The 22,254-nt window shown below is 45.0% G+C and overlaps 1 protein-coding gene across 2 annotated transcripts in view; it reads left to right on the plus strand.

The window, feature by feature from the left end:
- The window catches only part of MYO5B (myosin VB), a 690,137-nt gene that overhangs the window by 648,649 nt on the left and 19,234 nt on the right, over window positions 1–22,254 (plus strand). For both annotated transcript variants that reach the window (XM_033934618.1, XM_033934625.1), the window contains 5 exons: window positions 1,452–1,650; window positions 5,241–5,334; window positions 9,879–10,022; window positions 13,828–13,979; window positions 21,502–21,591. In XM_033934618.1, the coding sequence (XP_033790509.1) occupies window positions 1,452–1,650; window positions 5,241–5,334; window positions 9,879–10,022; window positions 13,828–13,979; window positions 21,502–21,591 (679 nt within the window). The remainder of the gene's footprint in view (window positions 1–1,451; window positions 1,651–5,240; window positions 5,335–9,878; window positions 10,023–13,827; window positions 13,980–21,501; window positions 21,592–22,254) is intronic.

The raw sequence follows: 22,254 nt of genomic DNA on the forward strand, positions 1-22,254 counted from the left end.
TCACAGTGCTGGTGCCATTGCCTTTGGGGAAGGTGGGGCCACTGACTGGGATGTCATTATATTTTACTTTTTGGTTTTTCATTGTGCTAAAAATACAATAAATTACAATATAATATGGCTACTTGTGTTCCACAACTATCCACATGTAGTTTAAGTATGGTTTATGATTTAAAAACAATTATAGAAATTGCATTGAGAACACAGAAAAATGATGTCAGAATGTAATCCATACTTTGAAATAAGATTATCTTAGTTTTTCTTAGGTTAAATCTTTTCATAACTGCAAATAATGAGTTCTGATCTGGCTTCTAAAGGTAAAGAATTCCAATATTTTGCAGCTTGATGTGGAAACATTGATGTAATCTTTTTTTTTTTTTTAATTTCTATTTGCTGATGGGCAATTCTGAATCAAGCGATTATTACTTAGTTCTGACTGAAGAAGGAAATAAGGAGTTGACACTAAACCAAATATAATACGAAATATCATCAGGCACATCTTTAAGACATGTTGGAAAATGCATGTGCTGGTATATCACCAACAAATTTGTTCAAAATAACAAATTCAAACAAAACTCAGTGTCGGAATAAGCTTCCCCACAATCTGTTGAAGGTTCTAAACCAGGGGTGTCAAAGTCCCTCCTCGAGGGCCGCAATCCAGTCGGGTTTTCAGGATTTCCCCAATGAATATGCATGAGATCTATTTGCATGCCCTGCTTTCATTGTATGCTAATAGATCGCTTGTATATTCATTGGGGAAATCCTGAAAACCCGACTGGATTGCGGCCCTCAAGGAGGGACTTTGACACCCCTGCTCTAAACCAGTGGGACTATAACAGCACTCTTTCTGCCTAAGAAAAAGTGGGCATATTCCCAGAGAGAGAACCATATTGAATTCAATAACCCGTGAACCCAAAATATAAGGCGACACACTATTTCTCTAGTATACTTGTGAACCATGTTGTAGGGATCACTTCCAGATACAGACACAGATAATGTAATTTAGTAAATGACAGCTGATAGAAACTTGTATGGTCCATCCAGTCTGTCCAACAAGATGGCCAGAGCTGTACCTTAAGCTCCAAGTCATAGCTGCCATGTGCACTTCTCTGTGTCCTGTTTTAAAGTGTGAAACCATTTAAGCTTTGCTTTGATTCCATCCTCTTTCTATGTAGGGATCCCTCTGTGTTTTCACCACACACTTTTGATTTCTGTCACTGTTTTTGTGCCGACCACCTTCACGGGGAGGGTATTCCAGGTACCTACCAAAGCTGCCATCACCCAATTCTGTGGCTAGGTAATATTTTCACCTCTAATGTGATCTCCAGTTTCAAGAAAAAGTAAAAATGATTGTGTATTTCAAAGTCCCGTACAAAAGATCTTTGTGGCTGAGCAAAGAATTGCCTTTCCCTGCTTATTATTTCATAGCAAGTATCTCTTTGCTGTTCTGGCAGACTCTTGGAGGCCCAACTGCAGGCCCAGAGCCGAGAGCACGAAGAAGAGGTAGAGATTCTGACGACACATATTGAGGCATTGAAGGAGGAAGCGGAGAAGCGGCAGCAGGTCCTGCTACAGGCTCTTCAGCTGTCACCCGAAGCCCAAGTGGAGTTTGGCATCCAGCAAGAAATAACTCGACTCACAAATGAAAATCTGGTAAGAGAATGAGTATTGCTCTTTGTCTTGTGTCTGTATACTGTCAAGTAGGGGACATCCTTGGAACGCATTCTGGGCAAAACTTCAGCTTGGGTTGCTGGGACGTTTCTAGTCCCAATCCCTCCAACATTTAAGCTTTGCTTTGATTCCATCCTCTTTCTATGTAGGGATCCCTCTCCACACACTTTTGATTTCTGTCACTTAGACTACTAGTGCAATCGCTAGTACTTTCTACACTGGATTATTGCAATATCGTTTATATGGGTATACCCCAAAAAACAGTAAGGAAACTCAGACTTGTCCAGAACACGGCGGTCCGCTTGATATTTGGATTGAAAAAAAAGCGACCACGTCAACCCCTACTACAGACTGCTGCACTGGCTGCCAGTCGAGGCATGAATAATATTCAAGTTCTCTTGCATATGCTTCAAGCTAGTCTGGGGACTGGCTCCAAAATACTTGCTATCTCACTTCATATTATACAGTCCCATAAGACAAACCAGAAACCGCAATCTATTTGCATATCCAAGCATCACCGGCTGTAAATACAAAACCTTTCTAGATAGAACTTTTATGTACCAAGCAAACAAACAACAACACTGGCTAGACAACTACATTAATGGAGCTAGACCGAGCTACGTCGTTTTTAGAAAAGTCATAAAAACTGCCTTATTCGACAGATATATCACCTAAACATTAAGTACACCAAACACTATCTCCATTTCTTTTTTTCCTAATATGCTCCCTCTGAAATTCTTAACAAACTTTATATTGTAATTTGCTGCATTTTAAGATTCTGCATACTGCAATTTCACTGACTATCTGCATATTGTAACTCGCTGATTGTCCAGCTCTCTTTCAATGTGAATCACCTAGAAGTCGCACGATTATGGCGGTGTAGAAGAATAAAGTTATTAGTTATTATTAAACTCGATAATCATGATTACCCCAATATCATCCTTCCCAGAACAATCCTGCACAATGCAGCCATTATACTTTTTCTTTTGTATCTAATATAATAAAACGGTAAACCACGCATGCGCACTTCCTATGCGTGCATCCGTTTTCCGTGAGCTGTAGCGACCCATAGGAAGTGCGCATGCGGGGCTTACGGTCTGGCCTCACGCGAGGCAAGACAAGCGGCATGTGCGCCCTTCCCTGCTCTCCACCTGCGGAGCGGCGGCTGCCGGCCGCTAGCACCCCCTGCCCTCTCCATCGCCTCCCGGCTCCAGCGGCGTAGGCAGCACTATAAACACGCTGCTTCGCGCCCTTCTCTGCCGATTTCCTCTGCCGCGTCTCTGATGACATCATTGGAGACAGACGCGGTAGAGAAAATCGCCAGTAGAAGGCCGCAAAGCAGCGTGTTTAAAGTGCTGCCTACGCGGCTGGAGCCCTGAGGTTTGTCGGCGGTGGGAGGGTCAGGAGCAGGCCAGATCGACAACGGCAGTAAAAGAAGGGGGAGGGGCCGAACGGAGCAGGGAAGAGAAGGTAAGAGAAGGGAAAGGGGGAGTGGGGGAAAATTCTGCTACTGCTTCTACACAGGAAAGGGGGGATAGGAGGGAAATGCTGTTGCTGCTGCATAGGGAAGTGGGATGGAAATGCTGCTGCACAGGGAAATTGGGAAAAATGACAGACAAACAGTGGGAGGGAGGGAGACAGAAAGAAAGACACAGGGGCAGGGAAAGGGACAGAAAGACAGACAGAGAAAGGGGGCCAGAGAGAGAGTCAGCGGGAGAGGGAAAAGGGGCTGCTTTGGGGGGAGGGGTGTGCTTGGGGCAAACAGCTTTGCTCTAGGGGGAAAGACAGAAGGGGCCATAGAGAGACAGGGAGAGGGATAGGGGGCTGCTTTGGGGGGAGGGGTGTGCTGGGGATAGACAGAAGGAGCCATGGAGAGATAGGGAAAGGGGGCTGCTTTGGGGGGAGGTGTGCTGGGGACAGACAGCTTTGCTCTGGGGGGGAAGACAGAAGAGGGCCATGGAGAGACATTTGGGGGGGAGGTGGGTGCTGGGGGCAGACAGCTTTGCTCGGGGGGGAGGGGGAGACAGAAGGATACAGACAGCGGCCAAGGAGAGAGAGAGAAAGAAACACAGACAGACAGACACATCTATTCTAGCACCCGTTAATTTAACGGGCTTAAAGACTAGTATTCTTATATAATGAGGACAGTTTTCAAAAGCCATTTATCCAGGTAAAAGGGCTGTTTAAAAATTGCCTACCATCCTGACAGGTGAAAGTTTGTGCTGATGGTTCTTTGTGTAGCTATCAAGATTTATTATTTTCCCTTGAATGCAGTTGCTCCTAAAAGCTGCAGTTCTGGGTGACCCCTTTCACCTAATGGTTAAGCCAGCCCTGTAGGTATTTTCATCTAATACACCTCTAACATGTGAGTATTTTTATTTTTAAAAATCATATGTTTTCCTAAAAATCTATACTTCATAAGGGATAATAAGAACAGCCTTGCCACTGGTAGCACAAAGCTACCAAAATCAACTTATTTCTCTCTCCTCTTGCTTTCACTGGAGAGTGTTTTCCCCTACAACAGAACGCTCTTCCGGGATCTGTTGTAGGGGAAAACACCCTCCAGAGTTTCAAGACTGAGCTGGACAAGTTCCTGCTGAACTGGGACATACACAGGTGAGGCTGGACTCATTTTAGAGCACTAGTCTTTGACCTGGGGGCCGCCGCATGAGCGGACCGCTGGACACGATGGACCACTGGTCTGACCCAGCAGCAGCAATTCTTATGTTCACTACCACAAACACTTGTATCAGGATTTATATAGTCCTCCCCATCTCCACCAAAATTACCCATAATCCATTATTTATACAAGAATGTCTAATGGAATCAACCAATCTTCTTTCAGTCTTATCTACCATTTCTCAAAAATCAGTAATTACAGTAGGTTTAAGTACGTTTGAAGGGTCTGTGCCTGTATAAAAATAGACACAATTATTCCTGCTTTTATCTCTTTCTGAGGACAATAGTGTTGATTCAAGGAGGTTTAATTAACAGGAGATGACACCGTGTGATAACGCTCTACCTGTCTCCTCGCTCTGTCACCATTTTGATGCATTCAAAACACAGTCTCTGGTGTGCAGTCTCCTGTCAAAACCAAAAAAAACCTCTGTGGAGTGACTCCTAAATGGCTTTATTTGAAAGTGTCAAAGTTCCAAAGGTACACTGAAATCATCCACATAAAATAAATTCATCCGCATAAAAATAAATTCATCCACATAAAAATAGGTTATCCACATAAAAGCCTTAAAGGACCTAGTCCGCTAGGGATACAGGACCCAACACGGTCTGCGTTTCGACAAAAAGTCTTCTTCAGGGGTCCCTGGGGGTCCTATAAAGGTGAATACGTGGGAAACAATTGTGTGGTGAACCGGAAGTGAGACACTGCATTCAAGGTTAAGAGAAGTTTCTGTTAATAAGTTATAACTTAACTTTTGTAGGTTTTCCCCTTATGGAAGCCATGTAATTTACTGTAGCAAAAGAAATGGACACTTAGCTTCACCTTTTTGTCTTCCCTTTCAAAAGGTCTTAAAACCATGCAATGTAGTTTAAAATACCTGTTTTCTGAATTTCAGGATCTTAAAGAGTTAGTTGAAAAATTGGAAAAGAATGAGAAGAAGTTGAAGAAACAGCTGAAGATTCACATGAAGAAAGTGCAAGATCTAGAAGGTAAGACTTTTCTGTTGAGACTGCCAAATAGACTAAATCCTTATCTCTTTAGCTCATGGTCTTCAGGGGTGACTACAGACCCCTAGTAAAGAGGATGAGAATTTGATGCCTGATGAAGGAAGGTTCTGTTGGTTTTTCCTATTTCCTGCAGTAGCATCTACTCTTGAGTTATCTCTGACATTATCCTTGCCTTTCTACCAGTGCCACACATTTTTGAATTTTGATACCATGTTCTGGTACCTCCATGAATTAGGCTGAGGTGTATGCAACCTTTTTTCTGAAAAGTTTATTTGCATTAACTGCTGTTGCTTCATACCTCACATCATGACCCTTTGCTCTTAAAAACATAGAAACATAATAGCAGATAAAGGCCAAATGGCTCATCCAGTTTGCCTATCCAAAGTAACCATTATCTCTTCCTCTCTCTCTGAGATCCCACGTGCCTATCCCAGGCTTTCTTGAATTCAGACACAGTCTCTGTCTCCACCACCTCTTCTGGGAGACTGTTCCATGCATCTACCACCCTTTCTGTAAAAACGTATTTCTTTAGATTACTCCTCTTAACTTCATCCTATGCCCTCTCGTTCCAGAGCTTTCTTTCTACTACACCCGAAAAACCAACTTCGCAGTAACCGCCCCCACACTATGGAATTCTCTCCCACAATTTCTACGGGACGAACAAAATCTAATTAAATTCAAGTCTGGCTTAAAGACATTCTTATTTCAAGATGCTTTCAATTGAACCTAGATCACTTTTTATCTCCTTTCAAATCTTCTCTTTTTTGTCTCTCCCTCTCCTTTTTTCTACCTCTTACTGCGAATAAGTACTTGCTTCAACAATGCCACCCTATCCCTCTCGTTCTATCCTTTCCCCACCCCCCCCCTCTCTCTAAATTTTGTAACTTCTCCCCTCATCCCCTCACTTTCCTCACTATCCAGTTTGTCTAGTCTATGTCATCTATGTTCACTTTATCTTATAACATTTTTAGCCTATACAAAACATTGTTAACCGGCCAGATATTCACTTGATGGTCGGGATATTAAAAACTAATAAACTTGGAAACTTGGAAACTTTCAAATGAAAGAGATTTGACCCATGCGCATTTATACCACGTAGGTATTTAAAGTCTCTATCAAATATCCCCTCTCCAGCTTTTCCTCCAAAGTATACAGATTGAGATCTTTAAGTCTGTCCCCATATGCCTTATCATGAAGACCACACACCATTTTAGTAGCCTTTCTCTGGACCGACTCCATCCTTTTTATATCTTTTTGATGGTGTGGCCTCCAGAATTGTACACAGTATTCTGAATGAGGTCTCACCAAAATCTTATACAGGGGCATCAATGCCTCCTTTTTCCTACTGGCCTTACCTCTCCTTATGCAACCTAGCATCCTTCTAGCTTTCGCCATCACCTTTTCAACCTGTTTGACCACTTTAAGATCATCACATACAATCACACTGAAGTCACGCTCTTCCGTCGTGCACATAAGTTCTTCATCCCTTAAACTGTACCATTCCCTCGGGATTTTGCAGCCCAAATGTATGATCTTGCATTTCTTAGTATTAAATTTTAGACCATTCTTCGAGTTTCACCAGGTCTTTCTTCATGTTGTTAACACCATCCTGGGTGTCCACTCTATTGCAGATTTTGGTATCATCTGCAAAGAGGCAAATCTTACCCATCAGCCCTGCAGCAATATTGTTTATAAAAATGTTAAAAAGGATAGGCCCACGAACAGAACCTTGAGGCACACCACTGGTAACATCCTTTTTCTCAGAGTGATCTCCATTGATCACTACCCTCTGACGCCTTCCACTCAACCAGTTCTTGACCCGCCCTGTCACTTTGGGACGCATCCTGAGGGCATTAAGTTTATTTATTAAACATCTGTGTGGAACAGTGTCAAAGACTTCACCATTCTTTGTTTTAAAAGCGTTTCCATTAATTTGCTTACCACAGAAGTCAGACTTACCGGCCTATAATTCCCTACTTTTTCTTTACTTCCACTTTTGTGGAGAGGGACCACATCTGCCCTTCTCCCCTTCTTCAATCACTTTTCTACTGAAATGTGTTTGCTGAATGTATATGTGAGATATTTGAATATATATCCTCTTCTTGGTACCAGGTCAAAAAAGCCCCTGACAATATAGCCCCTGACAAAAGAGCCCTATAAAAAGGCCTGCCCCTGATTTGTTTTCATTGTACCATAAGAACAGCCTTATTTGTTCAGACCAATGGTCCATCAAGTCCAGTAGCCCGTTTTCACAGTGGCCATTTCAGGTCACTAGTACCTGGCCAAAACCCAAGGTTTAGCAATATTCCATGCTACCGATACAGGGCAAGCAGTGGCTTCCCCTGTGTCTGTCTCAATAACAGACTATGGACTTTTCCTCCAGGAAATTGTCCAAACCTTTCTTAAAACCAGCTACACTATCCGCTCTTACCATAACCTCTGGCAACGTGTTCCAGAGCTTAACTATTCTCCGAGTAAAAAAAAATTTCCTCCTATGGGTTTTAAAAGTATTTCCCTGTAACTTTATCGAGTGTCCCCTAGTGTTTGTAATTTTTGACGGAGTGAAAAATCGATCCACTTGTACCCGTTCTACTCCACACAGGATTTTGTAGACTTCAATCATATCTCCCCTCAGCCGTCTCTTTTCCAAGCTGAAAAGCCCTAACCGTTTTAGTCTTTCCTCATACGAGAGGAGTTCCATCCCCTTTACCATCTTGGTCGCTCTTCTTTGAACCTTTTCTAGCGCCACTATATCTTTCTTGAGATAAGGAGACCAGAATTGAACGCAGTACTCCACATGAGGTCGCACCATGCTCCAATTGCTTTGATATTGAGTGTATAAGAAAATTACATAATTTGGGGGTACATCTGCTTGGATAAAGTAGAAAATGAAAAAAATGAAGGCAGATGATAACCATATACCGGCCTGCCCATCCATACCATTTAAAGACCAAATAAAGGCTTATCTGCGTTAGAAAAGGTCTGTCACACTAACGATGGTCAGCGTTTCACATTCAAGGCTGCTTCAGGGTGTGAACACACTGCACAGACCTATATTGTCAGAAACCTCCTCAGTGGTGTCACATTTTGAAATTCCAGTGGATTTACACTTCTCCCTCCGTATTCGCAGGGGTTCGGAGCAGAGCCGGCCTGCAAATATGAAAAAACCGTGAATAATATTCGGGCCGGTTCTGCCCCTAACCCCCGCTTCCCCCCAGCTATTTTAAGCCCTGAAAGCCCCCCCCCCCCCTTAAGCCTTACCTGGTAGTCAGCGGGTTTTCAGGGCAGAAGCGATCTTCCCACGCTCCTGCCCCATGCAGATTGCTTACAGGAAATGGCTGCCTTGAGCTCCCGTAGTCTCTCGAGCCATTTCCTGTGAGTGATCTGCACGGGGCAGGAGCGTGGGAAGATCGCTCCTGCGCCGAAAACCCGCTAGACTACCAGGTAAGACTTACGGGGGGTGGGGGGGAGGGGCTTTCAGGGCTTAAAATAGCACAAAAAATGGAAGTGGTTTTTTTTTTTTCATTTAAAACTGCGAATAAATGAATCTGTAGATACGGAATTTGCAAATACAGAGGGGGAAGTGTACTTGCATTGCACAGAGCACCACTTTAATTTGTATATGAGGGTTGTTGTTTTTTCTTTTTAAATGCAACCCTGTCGCCTGTCTCTGTAGGGTGAAGGTTGGGATCTGAGGCTTTATCCTCCTTATTTTTCATTTTATTGGTTGCTCTTCTTCTCTGAGCACTTGTTCTAGTGCCACACCTCTTTTGTTTTTGATGTCAAAAAGGAAGTGTGTTTAGTTGTTACAGTATTTTTCTACATTCTTTTATATTGGTTTCTAACTTTTAATAATTTGTATATCAGAAGTTTCAAGTTTATTAAAATTTTGTTGTACACGCAATGTCATGTACTTCAATGTGTACGACAGTTTAAAATCAGGAGACAAATAATAAAAACAATTTTATACAAATAAACATACAGTGTATACGTACAAATAATTACCGGTACAAAAGGAAAGACGGGTGAACTACAATCTTTAAAGAAAATAGAGTTACATTTAAGGAAATTACATCTGGAGGGTAATAAAAATAATCTTGAAAGCATGGCTAAGCTTAGAGGAGAAGGTAAAGAAGATTGCGACCTAGTGGTATGTCAAGAATCTCATAAATATATTAAATATAAATAGTTGTATGTGCAGGAAACAATAATTACAGTAATGTAATTACTTATTACATAAGTGTGAAATAAGTAATTTATCAGTCAGAATTGTACTCATAGGGTCACTTATTTCCCATTTTCAATCATGCCCAGGTTATTCCTAGCAGGATATTGTGAAAATGATTTTGGATGTATCTTTCTCCGTGGTGTCAGATGTTGAAATCAGATTGTATAATTGCATGATTTTTGCTTTTTTTCGTATTTAAAATTTATATCAGTTAGACAAGCGTGGGAAAAAAAGCAAGGAGGTATATACACAGTTTGCAGAGGTCTTCAGGAAATTCCTTTGCTGTTTCTCTTCACAGCATCCCAAGAGATGGTTCAGGTGGAAAGGCGGCAGCAGGAAATGACCAGACAGGTGACTGTGCAGAGAAAGGAGAAAGACTTCCAAGGGATGCTGGAGTACTACAAAGACGACGAGCCCCTTCTCATCCGAAACCTAATTACAGGTTGGCTAACACCACAGCAAGGAACTTGCAGGTCAATCTGTCACAGAAAGAGGAATGCCTGACTCGGACACCGAAAGCCTCAAGTTTAATATGTATTTGATTAATCGCTTATCTTATTTCTAAGCGATATACAATTTAAATGGATACAAACAAATTTAAAAATAACAAAAATTAAAAAAACACACAATGACAAACAGTGTGCTCGACTTTAAGAATAAATGGGACATCCACGTGGGATCCCTACGAAGGTCGAGTTAAGGAACTAGGTCATTAGCACTCAGACTTAATAGGGTGTGTAAATGGAGTGGGCAGACTTGATGGGCTGTAGCCCTTTTCTGCCGTCATCTTTCTATGTTCTATGTTTCTATGTTTCTAAAAGACAAGAGGGGATGAGGGGAGTAGAATTACAATAGAGTCAAGAAAAGGAGGGAAAGGGGGGAAACAAGAGGGAAGGGGATTCCTCTGAGTGGAGCCATTTCGCAATCCTCGAAGGCATCTTTAAATAAGAAGCATTTCAGAGCTCCCTTGAATTTGTCCATATTTATCTCCTCTCTGATATGGAAAGGTAGTGAGTTCCATATAAGTGGAGCAGTAACTGAGAACATCGTAGTACGTCTAGTGCTGACCATCTTGAGTGGGACATGAAAAAGATGTTGTGTGGTAGATCTAAGGATGCGAGTTGGCACATGACGGATAAGCATTTTATCGATAAAGCCTGGGCCAATCAGGCCTTAGGCTTAATGGGGATGGGCAGACCCGCTATGTCTAAGGCCTGATTGGTCCAGGCTTCTAGAGCCTGGGCCAATCAGGCCTTAGGCTTCGCGGGATGGGCCGGGAAGAGGCGGGCCCGCCTCATTTCAACGAGGCGGGCCTGCCGGCTGGACAGGCAAAATCCATCTGGCCAACAATTAAAGGTTAGTTTGGTGCGGGGGAGGTTTGGGGGCTGTTTACGCGGGGGAGGTGGCGTCTTCCATCAGGAGGGATTGGGCACCCTCCTGCCGGTGATCGGTAGTGTCGGGGGGGGAGGGGCACCCTCCTGCCGGTGATCGGTAATATCGGGGGAGGGGGGCATCTTCCGGCAGGAGGGTTTGGGCACCCTCCTGCCGGCAATCGGACAGGCAGCCGCTATACTTATAGCGGCAGAGAGATCCCTTGCCGCGATAAGTATAGCGGCCGCGTCTACTCTAACCTGATTCTGTAACCGACGTCTGTAACATGGACGCCGGTTACAGAATCGGGGTTTAGCGTAGGCCTGATTCTGTATAGGACGCCTCTCCTGGGCCGTCCTATACAGAATCCGGGCCTATGTGTCTAAGCGTTTTGAAAATGAGCCTCAGTATATATATATATATATATATATATATAAAAGAAAGCAGTTTATAAAAAAATATATATATATATATACTGAGGCCTTATACATATAGGGGCTCATTTTCAAAATGCTTAGACACATAAAGTACTATAGGTTTATATGGTACTTTGTGTGTCTTAAGTAGTTTGACAGTGAGCCTCAGAGGTTTCTGATTCAACAATGAATCGTGTTTAAAATTCTACTTTTGGTGTTCAAAGTAATAAATAATTTACACCCCCACCCCTCCCGTTTTACAAAACCTTAGCGGTAACAGTTCTGATGCTCCTAGAATACCTATGAGCATTGGAACTGTTACTGCCGCTGCTAAAAACCATGCTACATTTTTTTAAAAGGGAGGGTTAATATTACCCATTATTGCTTCTACACCTATTCCAATTAATAAATCAACTAATCAATCCTTATGGATAAACTCCAAGATTAAAATCGGCGGATACCAAGTCCTCTGAAAGTACTGAATAAAAGCAGGCATTCGAACTCTGAATGATGTTATTTCAGATGGTAAACTGTTTGAATTTTCACAACTGCAACATAGATTTGGTCTTAATAAATCACAAAGTTTTAAGTGGTTGCAGTTGAAGCAGGCTATTCAGGTGGGGTTCCCTGAATGGAAGACTCTTAACAATCAATATAGTCTGGAGTTCCTATGCTTCTAAGCAGACTTCCTCGGACATCAAGCCGCATTGTGGTATAAATTATTATCTAGATACTTGAATAAAAAAACAAAATGTGGTCTTAGAGACATTTGGAGCATTGAGATTAAGCATCAGATTTCTGCATCTCAATGGCCACGAATTTGGTCTTGGAGGATGAGATCTACAGTGTCAGCATCTATGAGGCAAACTTGGTTCTTTTTGTTGCATAGAGCGTTTTGGATCCCTGTTAGTTTACAAAAATTAGATAGCTCTAAGTCTGGCACTGTAATCTGGAACCAGGGACATTAGATCATCTACTTTATTGTTGTCCCTATATTAAGTTATTTTGGAATTCAATCTGGCCTCAAGTAAACTCTTTATCGGAAAACCATGTTGCATTTTCCTATGATACTGTTTTATTTGGAATGGCTATGAGGAAGAAGAGTCAAATATCGTCATATAATAATAAACTTTTATTAGTCATGACAGGGGTTGCCATTCAACATATTACCAACAATTGGAAAAATTACAAGAATCTTAATTACACATTCTGGTGGAATTCGTTATACCATATTTTTAAGATGGAAAGAGCAATAGCGATACAAAAAGGGACATATAATAACTTTGCTACCGCCTCCTCTTGAGCAGGCGGTAGTTTTTCAGCTAGCGCGGGGGTTAGCATGCACTAAAAAATCTGCGGGCGATAAAGCCGCTAACGCGGCTTTGTAAAAGGAGCCCTAAGTTTTTCAAATTATTTTACATTAAAATTCAGCAGATTAGCAGAATATAAAACTATCGGGTTACTTGGAGAGCTTGAATATTTATCAGGGCAAATGACAAATTTTTTTACGTCTTGTGTTTTTATTTTTGTAACTTGATTGTGGATGTAATTTTGTAAGCTGCCTAGTAAATAGATAGGGGGCATTTCTGTAATGTAGGTGCCCACACTTATGTACCCCTTTCACACACAAATGTATAGAATACTAGCATTTTACACGAAGGCTCTGATGTTATAAAAGACGCCTAGGCACCAATCTAGGTGCCTAGGTTTAATCAGAACTCTTAATTGAAAATTTTAATAATAAAAAAAAAAAATCACAATTAATTAAATGGCAAGTGCCTACCAGAAAGTAGGCATGGTTTGGGGCAGATTGTGAGGGAATCTCGGGTGTGTTTTGACTTAGGCAACAGTAGGTGCCTACAGTGGCGTAGCAAGGGTGAGAGGCGCCCGGGGCGGTGATTTCCCCTTCCCCCGGCTCCTTCCCAAGTCCCCCCTGCTGCGCACGTGCCCCCTGCCTTTCCCTTCCCCCGTGCCTCTAGTTGTTCACCGCCCCGAGCAAGAAGAACTTCAACATGCTCCTCGCGACCCCGACGGCTCCCCCCTCTGACATCACTTCCTATGCATGGCACCCGGAAGTGATGTCGGCAGGAGAGATGACGCAGTCGCGAGGAGCACGTTGAATTTGTTCTTCGCAGTGGTGAACAACTAGAGGCACAGGGGAAGGGAAGGGGGAGTGAGCGTGTGGCAAGGGGAGGAGTGGGAAGAGGTGGGGGTGGAGAGGATAAGGGGTGCTGCACCCCCATGCTTGGGGCCGACTGCCCCCCCCCCACTACACCACTGAGTGCCTAACTTAGGTACACTCATTTAAACCCTTGAGTGCACCTAAGGTTTCAACGCCTACTGGCGTCTAAGACTGCTTTAAGTGCTACTGGGCGCAATTCTATAAACGGCGCTTAACTTGCGCTGCCGAATGTCCACTTTCTGCAGTGTGATGGCTAACTTCAGTTCTTCCTTTGTCAGACATGAAACCTCAGCTGGTGTCTGCCACCGTGCCCTGCCTCCCCGCCTACATCCTTTTCATGTGCATCAGGCACGCGGACTACGTCAACGACGACCAGAAGGTGCACTCCCTCCTCACATCGACCATCAACAGCGTTAAGAAAGTGCTAAAGGTACGGTTGGAGCTGTCTGAAATTTAAAGCTCCCGGGTTTCAGTGACGTCCCAACAGCGTGCTTTACGGCAGTAGGGCGCAAACTTTTTTTTTAAGCTGCGGCACACTCATCGCGGGGCTGCGGCCGGAAGGCACCCAAAAATGCGCGGACGTCTGCGCGATGACGTCATGTGCAAGCGTGATGTCATCACGTCGATATCCATGCACGCATGGACGTCCACCAGCCGCGTCCCTGAGCCTCCTATTAGGGAGGAGGGGGTGCTGCAGAAGGAGAGGTGCCGGCTGACTGACGGGCTACAGGACATGCCTCTCTCACGTGAGAGGCACATCCTGGAGTCAGTCAGCTGGCGCTCTCCTAGCCGGCCTCTCGCGACACACCTGGAATCTTCCAGGGCACACAGTTTGCGATATGCTGCTTTACACCAAAGACTCCAGTCTTCATGGAAGTGTCCTTTTTGCCCATGCGATGACTATTCTCACAAAGTCTCTAAAATAATTGGCGTCGGCCTGAGTGTCTCTCTGGTAATTTAGTCCTCTTCCACAGGGATATATTAATTTTACTGATAATGGTATATGCTGAATATTTTTGGGAGGAGGGTCCGTCTTCAAATGCCGCTTAGACATTCAGGGCTGTGCCGAACATCGAAGTGCCTCTAGACTTTTTTTAACAGTGCCACATGTATAAAACTAAGGGCTCCTTTTACTAAGTTGCGATAGCGGTTTTAGCGCGCGCGCTAGACCTTAACGCCAGCATTGAGCTGGCGTTCTAGTCGCATAGCGCGGGTTTAGCGCGCTAAAATCCTGCGTGCGCTAAAAACGCTATCGCAGCTTAGTAAAAGGAGCCCTAAGTATATACTCCAGTGCATGGCATGGAAAAATGGGCATAGAAGGAGTATTCAGAGATGGGGCCCACTGTGTACCTACCGTAGCTATTTAGGTGGACATATTGAGTGTCCATGCCAAAAACCAGATCAAATAAGGTTATCATGCCGCTGTACCGGGCCATGGTGTGCCCTCACCTGGAGTACTGCGTCCAGCACTGGTCGCCGTACATGAAGAAGGACACGGTACTACTCGAAAGAGTCCAGAGAAGAGCGACTAAGATGGTTAAGGGGTTGGAGGAGCTGCCGTACAGCGAAAGATTAGAGAAACTGGGCCTCTTCTCCCTTGAAAAGAGGAGACTGAGGGGACATGATCGAAAACATTCAAGATGCTGAAGGGAATAGACTTAGTAGATAAAGACAGGTTGTTCACCCTCTCCAAGGTAGAGAGAACGAGAGGACACTCTCTAAAGTTAAAAGGGGATAGATTCCGTAGAAACATAAGGAAGTTCTTCTTCACCCAGAGAGTGGTAGAAAACTGGAATGCTCTTCCGGAGGCTGTTATAGGGGAAAACACCCTCCAGGGATTCAAGACAAAGTTAGACAAGTTCCTGCTGAACAAGAACGTGCGCTGGTAGGGCTAGTCTCGGTTAGGGTGCTGGTCTTTGACCAGAGGGCCGCCACGTGAGCGGACTGCTGGGCACGTTGGACCACTGGTCTGACCCAGCAGTGGCAATTCTTATGTTCTTATAACCTGGTGTATAAGGTCTAGATGTATAGGGTAGATGTTAGGCTCCCAGTAGCTGTGTGAATGCATATAGAATAGGTGCATATGTTCAGTGGGGGCAGTTCTATAAAGGGTTTTAAAAATTAGGCACCCAAAATCTGTGCACTAAGTTAGTGTTCTATAATGGTATCTGGGTGCCCAGTTTCCATTAAAGTATAAAGGCAAATCCAGTCCTCGAGAGCCGGAGCCAGGTCAGGTTTTCAGGATCTCCACCATGAAGATGTATGAGATGGATTTTCATGCTCTGCCTCCTTGAGATGCAAATCTATCTCGTGCATATTTATTGTGGATATCCTGAAAACCTGACCTGGCTCCGGCTCTCGAGGACCGGAATGGCCTACCCCTGGCATAGAGCCTAAAATGGCATTTCAGTGCCAACATTTAGGTACCAACACTTATACTAAGTAAATGGCAGGTGAAAATGTTGGCACCTACATACACAACTTACAGTATTCTCTTAGTTTGTAACCCACTCAAGTCCCCTTTTGCAGTTCTGCATTAAAGTACTATTAGAAAGGTTTTATTTTCGATTATTGGTTTAGGAAATTTTTTTTTTTTAGTTAATTTTATTTAGATTATTTCATTTGCTTTATTTTATTTTTAAATAGATTTATGTAAATTAACTATTTGGCCTTTAGACTGTAAGCTGCCCAGAAGGCTATGACCCTTGGTGCAGGATAGAAAATTTTAATAAACTTGGAAAGGCTAAAGTGGCCTGGGCTCTTCAGCTTGGAGAAGAGACAGCTCAGGGGGATATGATAGAGGTCTATAAAATACTGGGTGACGTGGAGAGGATAGATGTTAATTGCTTGTTTACTAGGACTAGGGCGCATGCAATTAAGCTACTAAATAGTAGATATAAAACAAACTGGAGAAAATATTTCTTCACACATGTAATTAAACTTTGGAATTAAATACTGGAGAATGTGGTGAAATCAGTTAGCTTAGCAGGGTTTAAAAAAGGTTTGGATATTTTCCTAAAAGAGAAGTCCATATAGTAACATAGTAGATGACGGCAGATAAAGACCCGAATGGTCCATCCAGTCTGCCCAACCTGATTCAATTTAAATTTTTTTTTTTTCTTCTTAGCTATTTCTGGGCGAGAATCCAAAGCTTTACCCGGTACTGTGCTTGGGTTCCAACTGCCGAAATCTCTGTTAAGACTTACTCCAGCCCATCTACACCCTCCCAGCCATTGAAGCCCTCCCCTGCCCATCCTCCACCAAACGGCCATGCACAGACACAGACCGTACAAGTCTGCCCAGTAACTGGCCTAGTTCAATATTTAATATTATTTTCTGATTCTAAATCTTCTGTGTTCATCCCACGCTTCTTTGAACTCAGTCACAGTTTTACTCTCCATCACCTCTCTCGGAAGCGCATTCCAGGCATCCACCACCCTCTCCGTAAAGTAGAATTTCCTAACATTGCCCCTGAATCTACCACCCCTCAACCTCAAATTATGTCCTCTGGTTTTACCATTTTCCTTTCTCTGGAAAAGATTTTGTTCTACTTTAATACCCTTTAAGTATTTGAACTAGAGAATGACACGGTGACGGTTTACCCGCGGCCACCGCATTTAAGCCGCGGGTCACCGCCGAAAACGGGGAAGAAAACTAGCAGTCGCTGCGGTGACGGGGACAAGGCCATTCACCGACCGCGGAAACGGTGAACAGGTTTGTCCCCGCGGGCCAATGTACCCCCTTCTAGGAACCGCTATTTACCGCCCGACGCCCGATTCACCCCCCCAGCAGGACCGCTCGCACCCCCACCCCGAACGACCCGCTCGCACGCGCTCCCACCCGCACCCGCGATCGGAGCAAGAGGGAGCCCAAGCCCTCTTGCCCGGCCGACTCCCCGACGTCCGATACATCCCCCCCCCCCGGCAGGACCACTCGCACCCCCACCCCGAAGGACCGCCGACTTCCCGACAATATCGGGCCAGAAGGGAGCCCAAACCCTCCTGGCCACGGCGACCCCCTAACCCCACCCCGCACTACATTACGGGCAGGAGGGATCCCAGGCCCTCCTGCCCTCGACGCAAACCCCCCTCCCCCCAATGACCGCCCCCCCCAGCCGACCCGCGACCCCCCTGGCGACCCCCCCACCCCCCTTCCCCGTACCTTTGGTAGTTGGCCGGACAGACGGGAGCCAAAACCGCCTGTCCGGCAGGCAGCCAACGAAGGAATGAGGCCGGATTGGCCCATCCATCCTAAAGCTCCGCCTACTGGTGGGGCCTAAGGCGCGTGGGCCAATCAGAATAGGCCCTGGAGCCTTAGGTCCCACCTGGGGGCGCGGCCTGAGGCACATGGGCCCAACCCGACCATGTGCCTCAGGCCGCGCCCCCAGGTGGGACCTAAGGCTCCAGGGCCTATTCTGATTGGCCCACGCGCCTTAGGCCCCACCAGTAGGCGGAGCTTTAGGATGGATGGGCCAATCCGGCCTCATTCCTTCGTTGGCTGCCTGCCGGACAGGCGGTTTTGGCTCCCGTCTGTCCGGCCAACTACCAAAGGTACGGGGAAGGGGGGTGGGGGGTCGTGGGGGTCGCCAGGGGGGTCGCGGGTCGGCTGGGGGGGGCGGTCATTGGGGGAAGGGGGGTTTGCGTCGAGGGCAGGAGGGCCTGGGATCCCTCCTGCCCGTAATGTAGTGCGGGGTGGGGTTAGGGGGTCGCCGTGGCCAGGAGGATTTGGGCTCCCTCCTGGCCCGATATTGTTGGGGAGTCGGCGGTCCTTCGGGGGGAGGGATGTATCGGACGTCGGGGGGGGGGGCATCAGGCTTTCAGGATGGGGACAGACCTTCAAGGGGGGACAGTGCAGGGAAGTCAGGGAATTTATATTAATTAATTTTTTCTCTGCGTGTTTTGTTTTTGTATAGTTATTAACTAATATTTAACTAAGTTTTAAAGTTTTAAAGAATGTTTCCTTTATACTAAATAAAGAAAAGTGAATGGGATTGCAGTGGCGGTGACGGGGCGGTGAATGGGGTGGCAGTGGCGGTGACGGGGCGGTGAAGAGGATGGTGAGACGGGGACGGGGCGGTGACGGGGATGGTGAGACGGGGACGGGGCGGTGACGGGGATGGTGAGACGGGGACGGGGCGGTGACGGGGACCAATTTTTTCACCGTGTCATTCTCTAATTTGAACGTCTGAATCATATCTCCCCTGTCTCTCCTTTCCTCTAGGGTAGACATATTCAGGGCTTCCAGTCCACTGCTGATTCCTAGGATAAGCAGCATAAAATCTGTTTTACTACTTGGGATCTAGCTAGGTACTTGCGACCTGGGTTGATCACTGTTGGAAACAGGATACTAGGCTTTGTGGACCTTCGGAATGTCCCAATATGGCAATTCTTATGTTCTTATCTTATATTCCCTTGGATTCTTGTTACCTATTAATAGGTAGGTTTAATCATTAGAGAGGTGTCGCTTCTTGTTGGGGTGTGGTTTCCTGAGAACACTGGGCTGATGAGCAACTTGGCTTCCTTTTACTGTTTGAAACACTTCAGGTCCTTTTCAGACTCCATCCAGAAACAGAAGTGGACCTCCTCCTGGCCAGGAAGAGATACAACGGGCTAGATTCACTAAAGCCCCTTGCCTGTCGATCCGTGGCCGAGTCTTTCCCTGGCGACTGATCCACCAAGCCTCCTCATGCAAATGAAGCAGATCGGAGGCCCGCCACACACCGACTGCACGAATCACTGCAGAGTGATCCTGACGCAAGCGCAGACCATCTTCTGTGCCTGTGGATGGTCTGCGTATGCTCTCCGCGCAAGGAAGCCCTGCCATGTAGTCTGTGGTTTGTTGCCTTAAAAGAAGACCGTTGCCGGCAGCGCTCGCTCTCCTCGTCCCCTTTCACCGTATTACCTCATTACTTAACAAAGCAGCATATAGAGTAGAGTCCTGCTGATTTCAAACATCTTGCCCCAGATTTCTAGTTCAAAAGAAAGAAAAGTTTGCATGCAGCCCTTGTCTGCAAAGGGTTGTGTTTTGTTTTTTTTCAATTTTACTTCATGCAACAGAACAGTCAATATTATTTCCCTGGAGTTCGCACATTAACATCTTCGCCGTAGTGCGGCTCCACCGTGTAGTGCAGCCCCACTTTTAACCAGTAGGTTAAAACCGTGGGTTAAAAGCACGGGCTCACAGAGGGAGCTTCTGAGCAGGCAGCGGGGAGTTTGGTCGCCGGAGGAAATTTGGCTTTACACTGGGCAGGGCAGCAGAGAACTTGGGAAGCAGAGGCGGCAGATGGCAGGGCACTTTTCATTGTTTTTTTTCAGGGCGGCAGAGAGCAGGACAGTTGGCAAGGACGTGAGTGACTGGTCCTCAGCAGTTACGTTTGGATCAGCCATCCCAATCAGTTTGTTTAGTGAATCGCTGCCGAATGCATTTCCCCTCATTTGCATGTGTGGGTTGGATCGGGTGCGGATAGGATCAGCCAGAAGGTTAGTGAATCGGGTCGGGGTCGCAAACCGGTCGGGACATGATCAGTCAGCTTAGTGAATCTGGCCCAATGAGTGGTAATAGCACTGCATGAGGTTCCCACTTGCAGTATACTTTTCACATACATGTTCCAGTCATGCCAGGAGTCTGTGTGCTGCATACACTGTATTTGAAGTCTATATTTGGATCCTAGGATACCATTTACTGTATTCAGCTGTCAGAACCAAAGGAAATTTGCAAAGTGAAGCAGGTTTCCATGGATAACATTGCTACTGAGGTATCTTAGAATTTGGAAGACTGTAGAAAATGGGAGAGATCTGGTGATTAAATCTGGCCTCTATGACAGGGCTCCTTGTTTTAGTTGAGATTTTAATATGTTACAAAAGAATATATTAAGAAATATGCATTCAAAAAAATAATAAAAATAACAAGCCTAGAAGTCGACATCATGGAGGAAAACAAATGATAACAATCCTGCTACCTCTTAAACTTAAAGGAAATCAATATCATTTCAATCATCATGCTTATTTACAATCTAATCCTAAGAAACCTGATTTTCCTTTTTATCCAAAATCTTTCCAAGTGCTAGGGTCTTGAAAAATAAAGAAATAGTTCTTATAAATTGTAAAGTTACTTACAAGGAAATTTTAAAAAGAAAGATGCACCCACAGCCAACACCCTAGGTTTTAGCTGAAGGAAGGCTTTCCGTCTTCGTTAGTAGGCATTGCAGCATCAGGGAACTTCATAATAATTTTCCCAAAAAAGGAACACTCTAAGTTAAGCTAAATTTACAGAGGACACAGCAGAAAAATTTAATCATCAAGAATCTAGGTTCTTGGTTTCTGAATGATGCCTGGAAAAGATAGAATCCCAATTGATTAATGTTAAATCAGTGTTCGTTTTCTTTCAAAAGAAGATGAACAGAGACAGCGCAAAAACATGTTGAAATGCACCTGTGTGTCTTGGCTTTGTCCATTTCCTGCGTATTTTTTCACCAGCTCAACAATGGTGTAGCCAGAAAGCCATTTTTGGGCAGGCCTCAGCTCAAAGTGAGCTGGTATATCTCTTTCTCTCTCATCCCACCCCCACTCCCCAGCCTGTGCAGCATTTCTATTTCTCTTCAGGTTACCAGCAGCTGTTCCTACAAGCAGCCGGAGGCTGACCTGGAAGCCTTCCCTCTGATTTAAAACGCAAATGCGTCAGAGAGAAAGCTTCTGGGTCAGCCGTTGACAGAATATAGGAGCCACTGCAGGTGGCCTATGGCTGCTGGGTGGGCAGGCATGAGCCCATACGGGGCAGGCCAGGCCCAACCCATGGATACACCTCTATTGCTCAACAATAAAAACCTATTTGAATACTGGAAGGTTAAAGGGTAGACCTTCAGTGAGATGACTTAAAACACGTTGTACTGTAACCAGGCATGTCTGAGAAAATGTTAAGCTAAAAAAAATCCTTTTCTTTTTTGTGCTTTTCAGAAACACAACGATGACTTCCAAATGACATCTTTCTGGTTGGCCAATACAAGTCGGCTGTTACATTGTCTGAAACAGTACAGCGGTGATGAGGTAAGGCTTTGGTGGCTACAGATCTTCCAAAATGTGTTAAGAAAGACTTTTCGAGTAAAGGTATGTGTCTTATTTGAAACAATGCTTTTAGGTTTAAAATGCTATTTACATACCCCGATAATATCATGCCCTGGGAACACCATCTCTGAAATGGCTAAAAGTTTAGCTGCATTAAGGGAAGGCAGTTTTCAGACAGCTGATTAATTATGAAAACCATTTTGGAACTACAGTACTTGTCTTCCGGATTCCAACGCTGCACAGTCTCATGACGCTATTTGACAAATCACTATATTTGACATTTTCATGAATGTGTACAAAGCTATTAGCTCTTACAGTGTTTGTACAGCGTTAATCCAGACCAATGTCCTGCAAACTTTCTGAGCTGCAGCACACTAAACGTAGTGGCCGCAGCTCGAAGCACCCAGAAATGGGCGGGCATCGCCCTGATGACATCATGCGCATGCGCAAAAGCCCTTCATACGGGCCCTGAGATGCCAGTGGGGGGGTGCCACCAAGGAAGAGGGCCGGAGAGAAGGAGAGGCGCTGACGCCAGCTGATTGCCTACAGGACGTGCCTCTCGCCGCATAATTGTGAATAATTGGTTGTCCCAGGAGTGCCCATCTTTGCAACAGTGGAGAAATCTTATAATCTCTGCCCTTACGT

This window comes from Geotrypetes seraphini, chromosome 1 (assembly GCF_902459505.1).
Source record: "Geotrypetes seraphini chromosome 1, aGeoSer1.1, whole genome shotgun sequence".
Classification (NCBI taxonomy): Eukaryota; Metazoa; Chordata; class Amphibia; order Gymnophiona; family Dermophiidae; genus Geotrypetes; species Geotrypetes seraphini.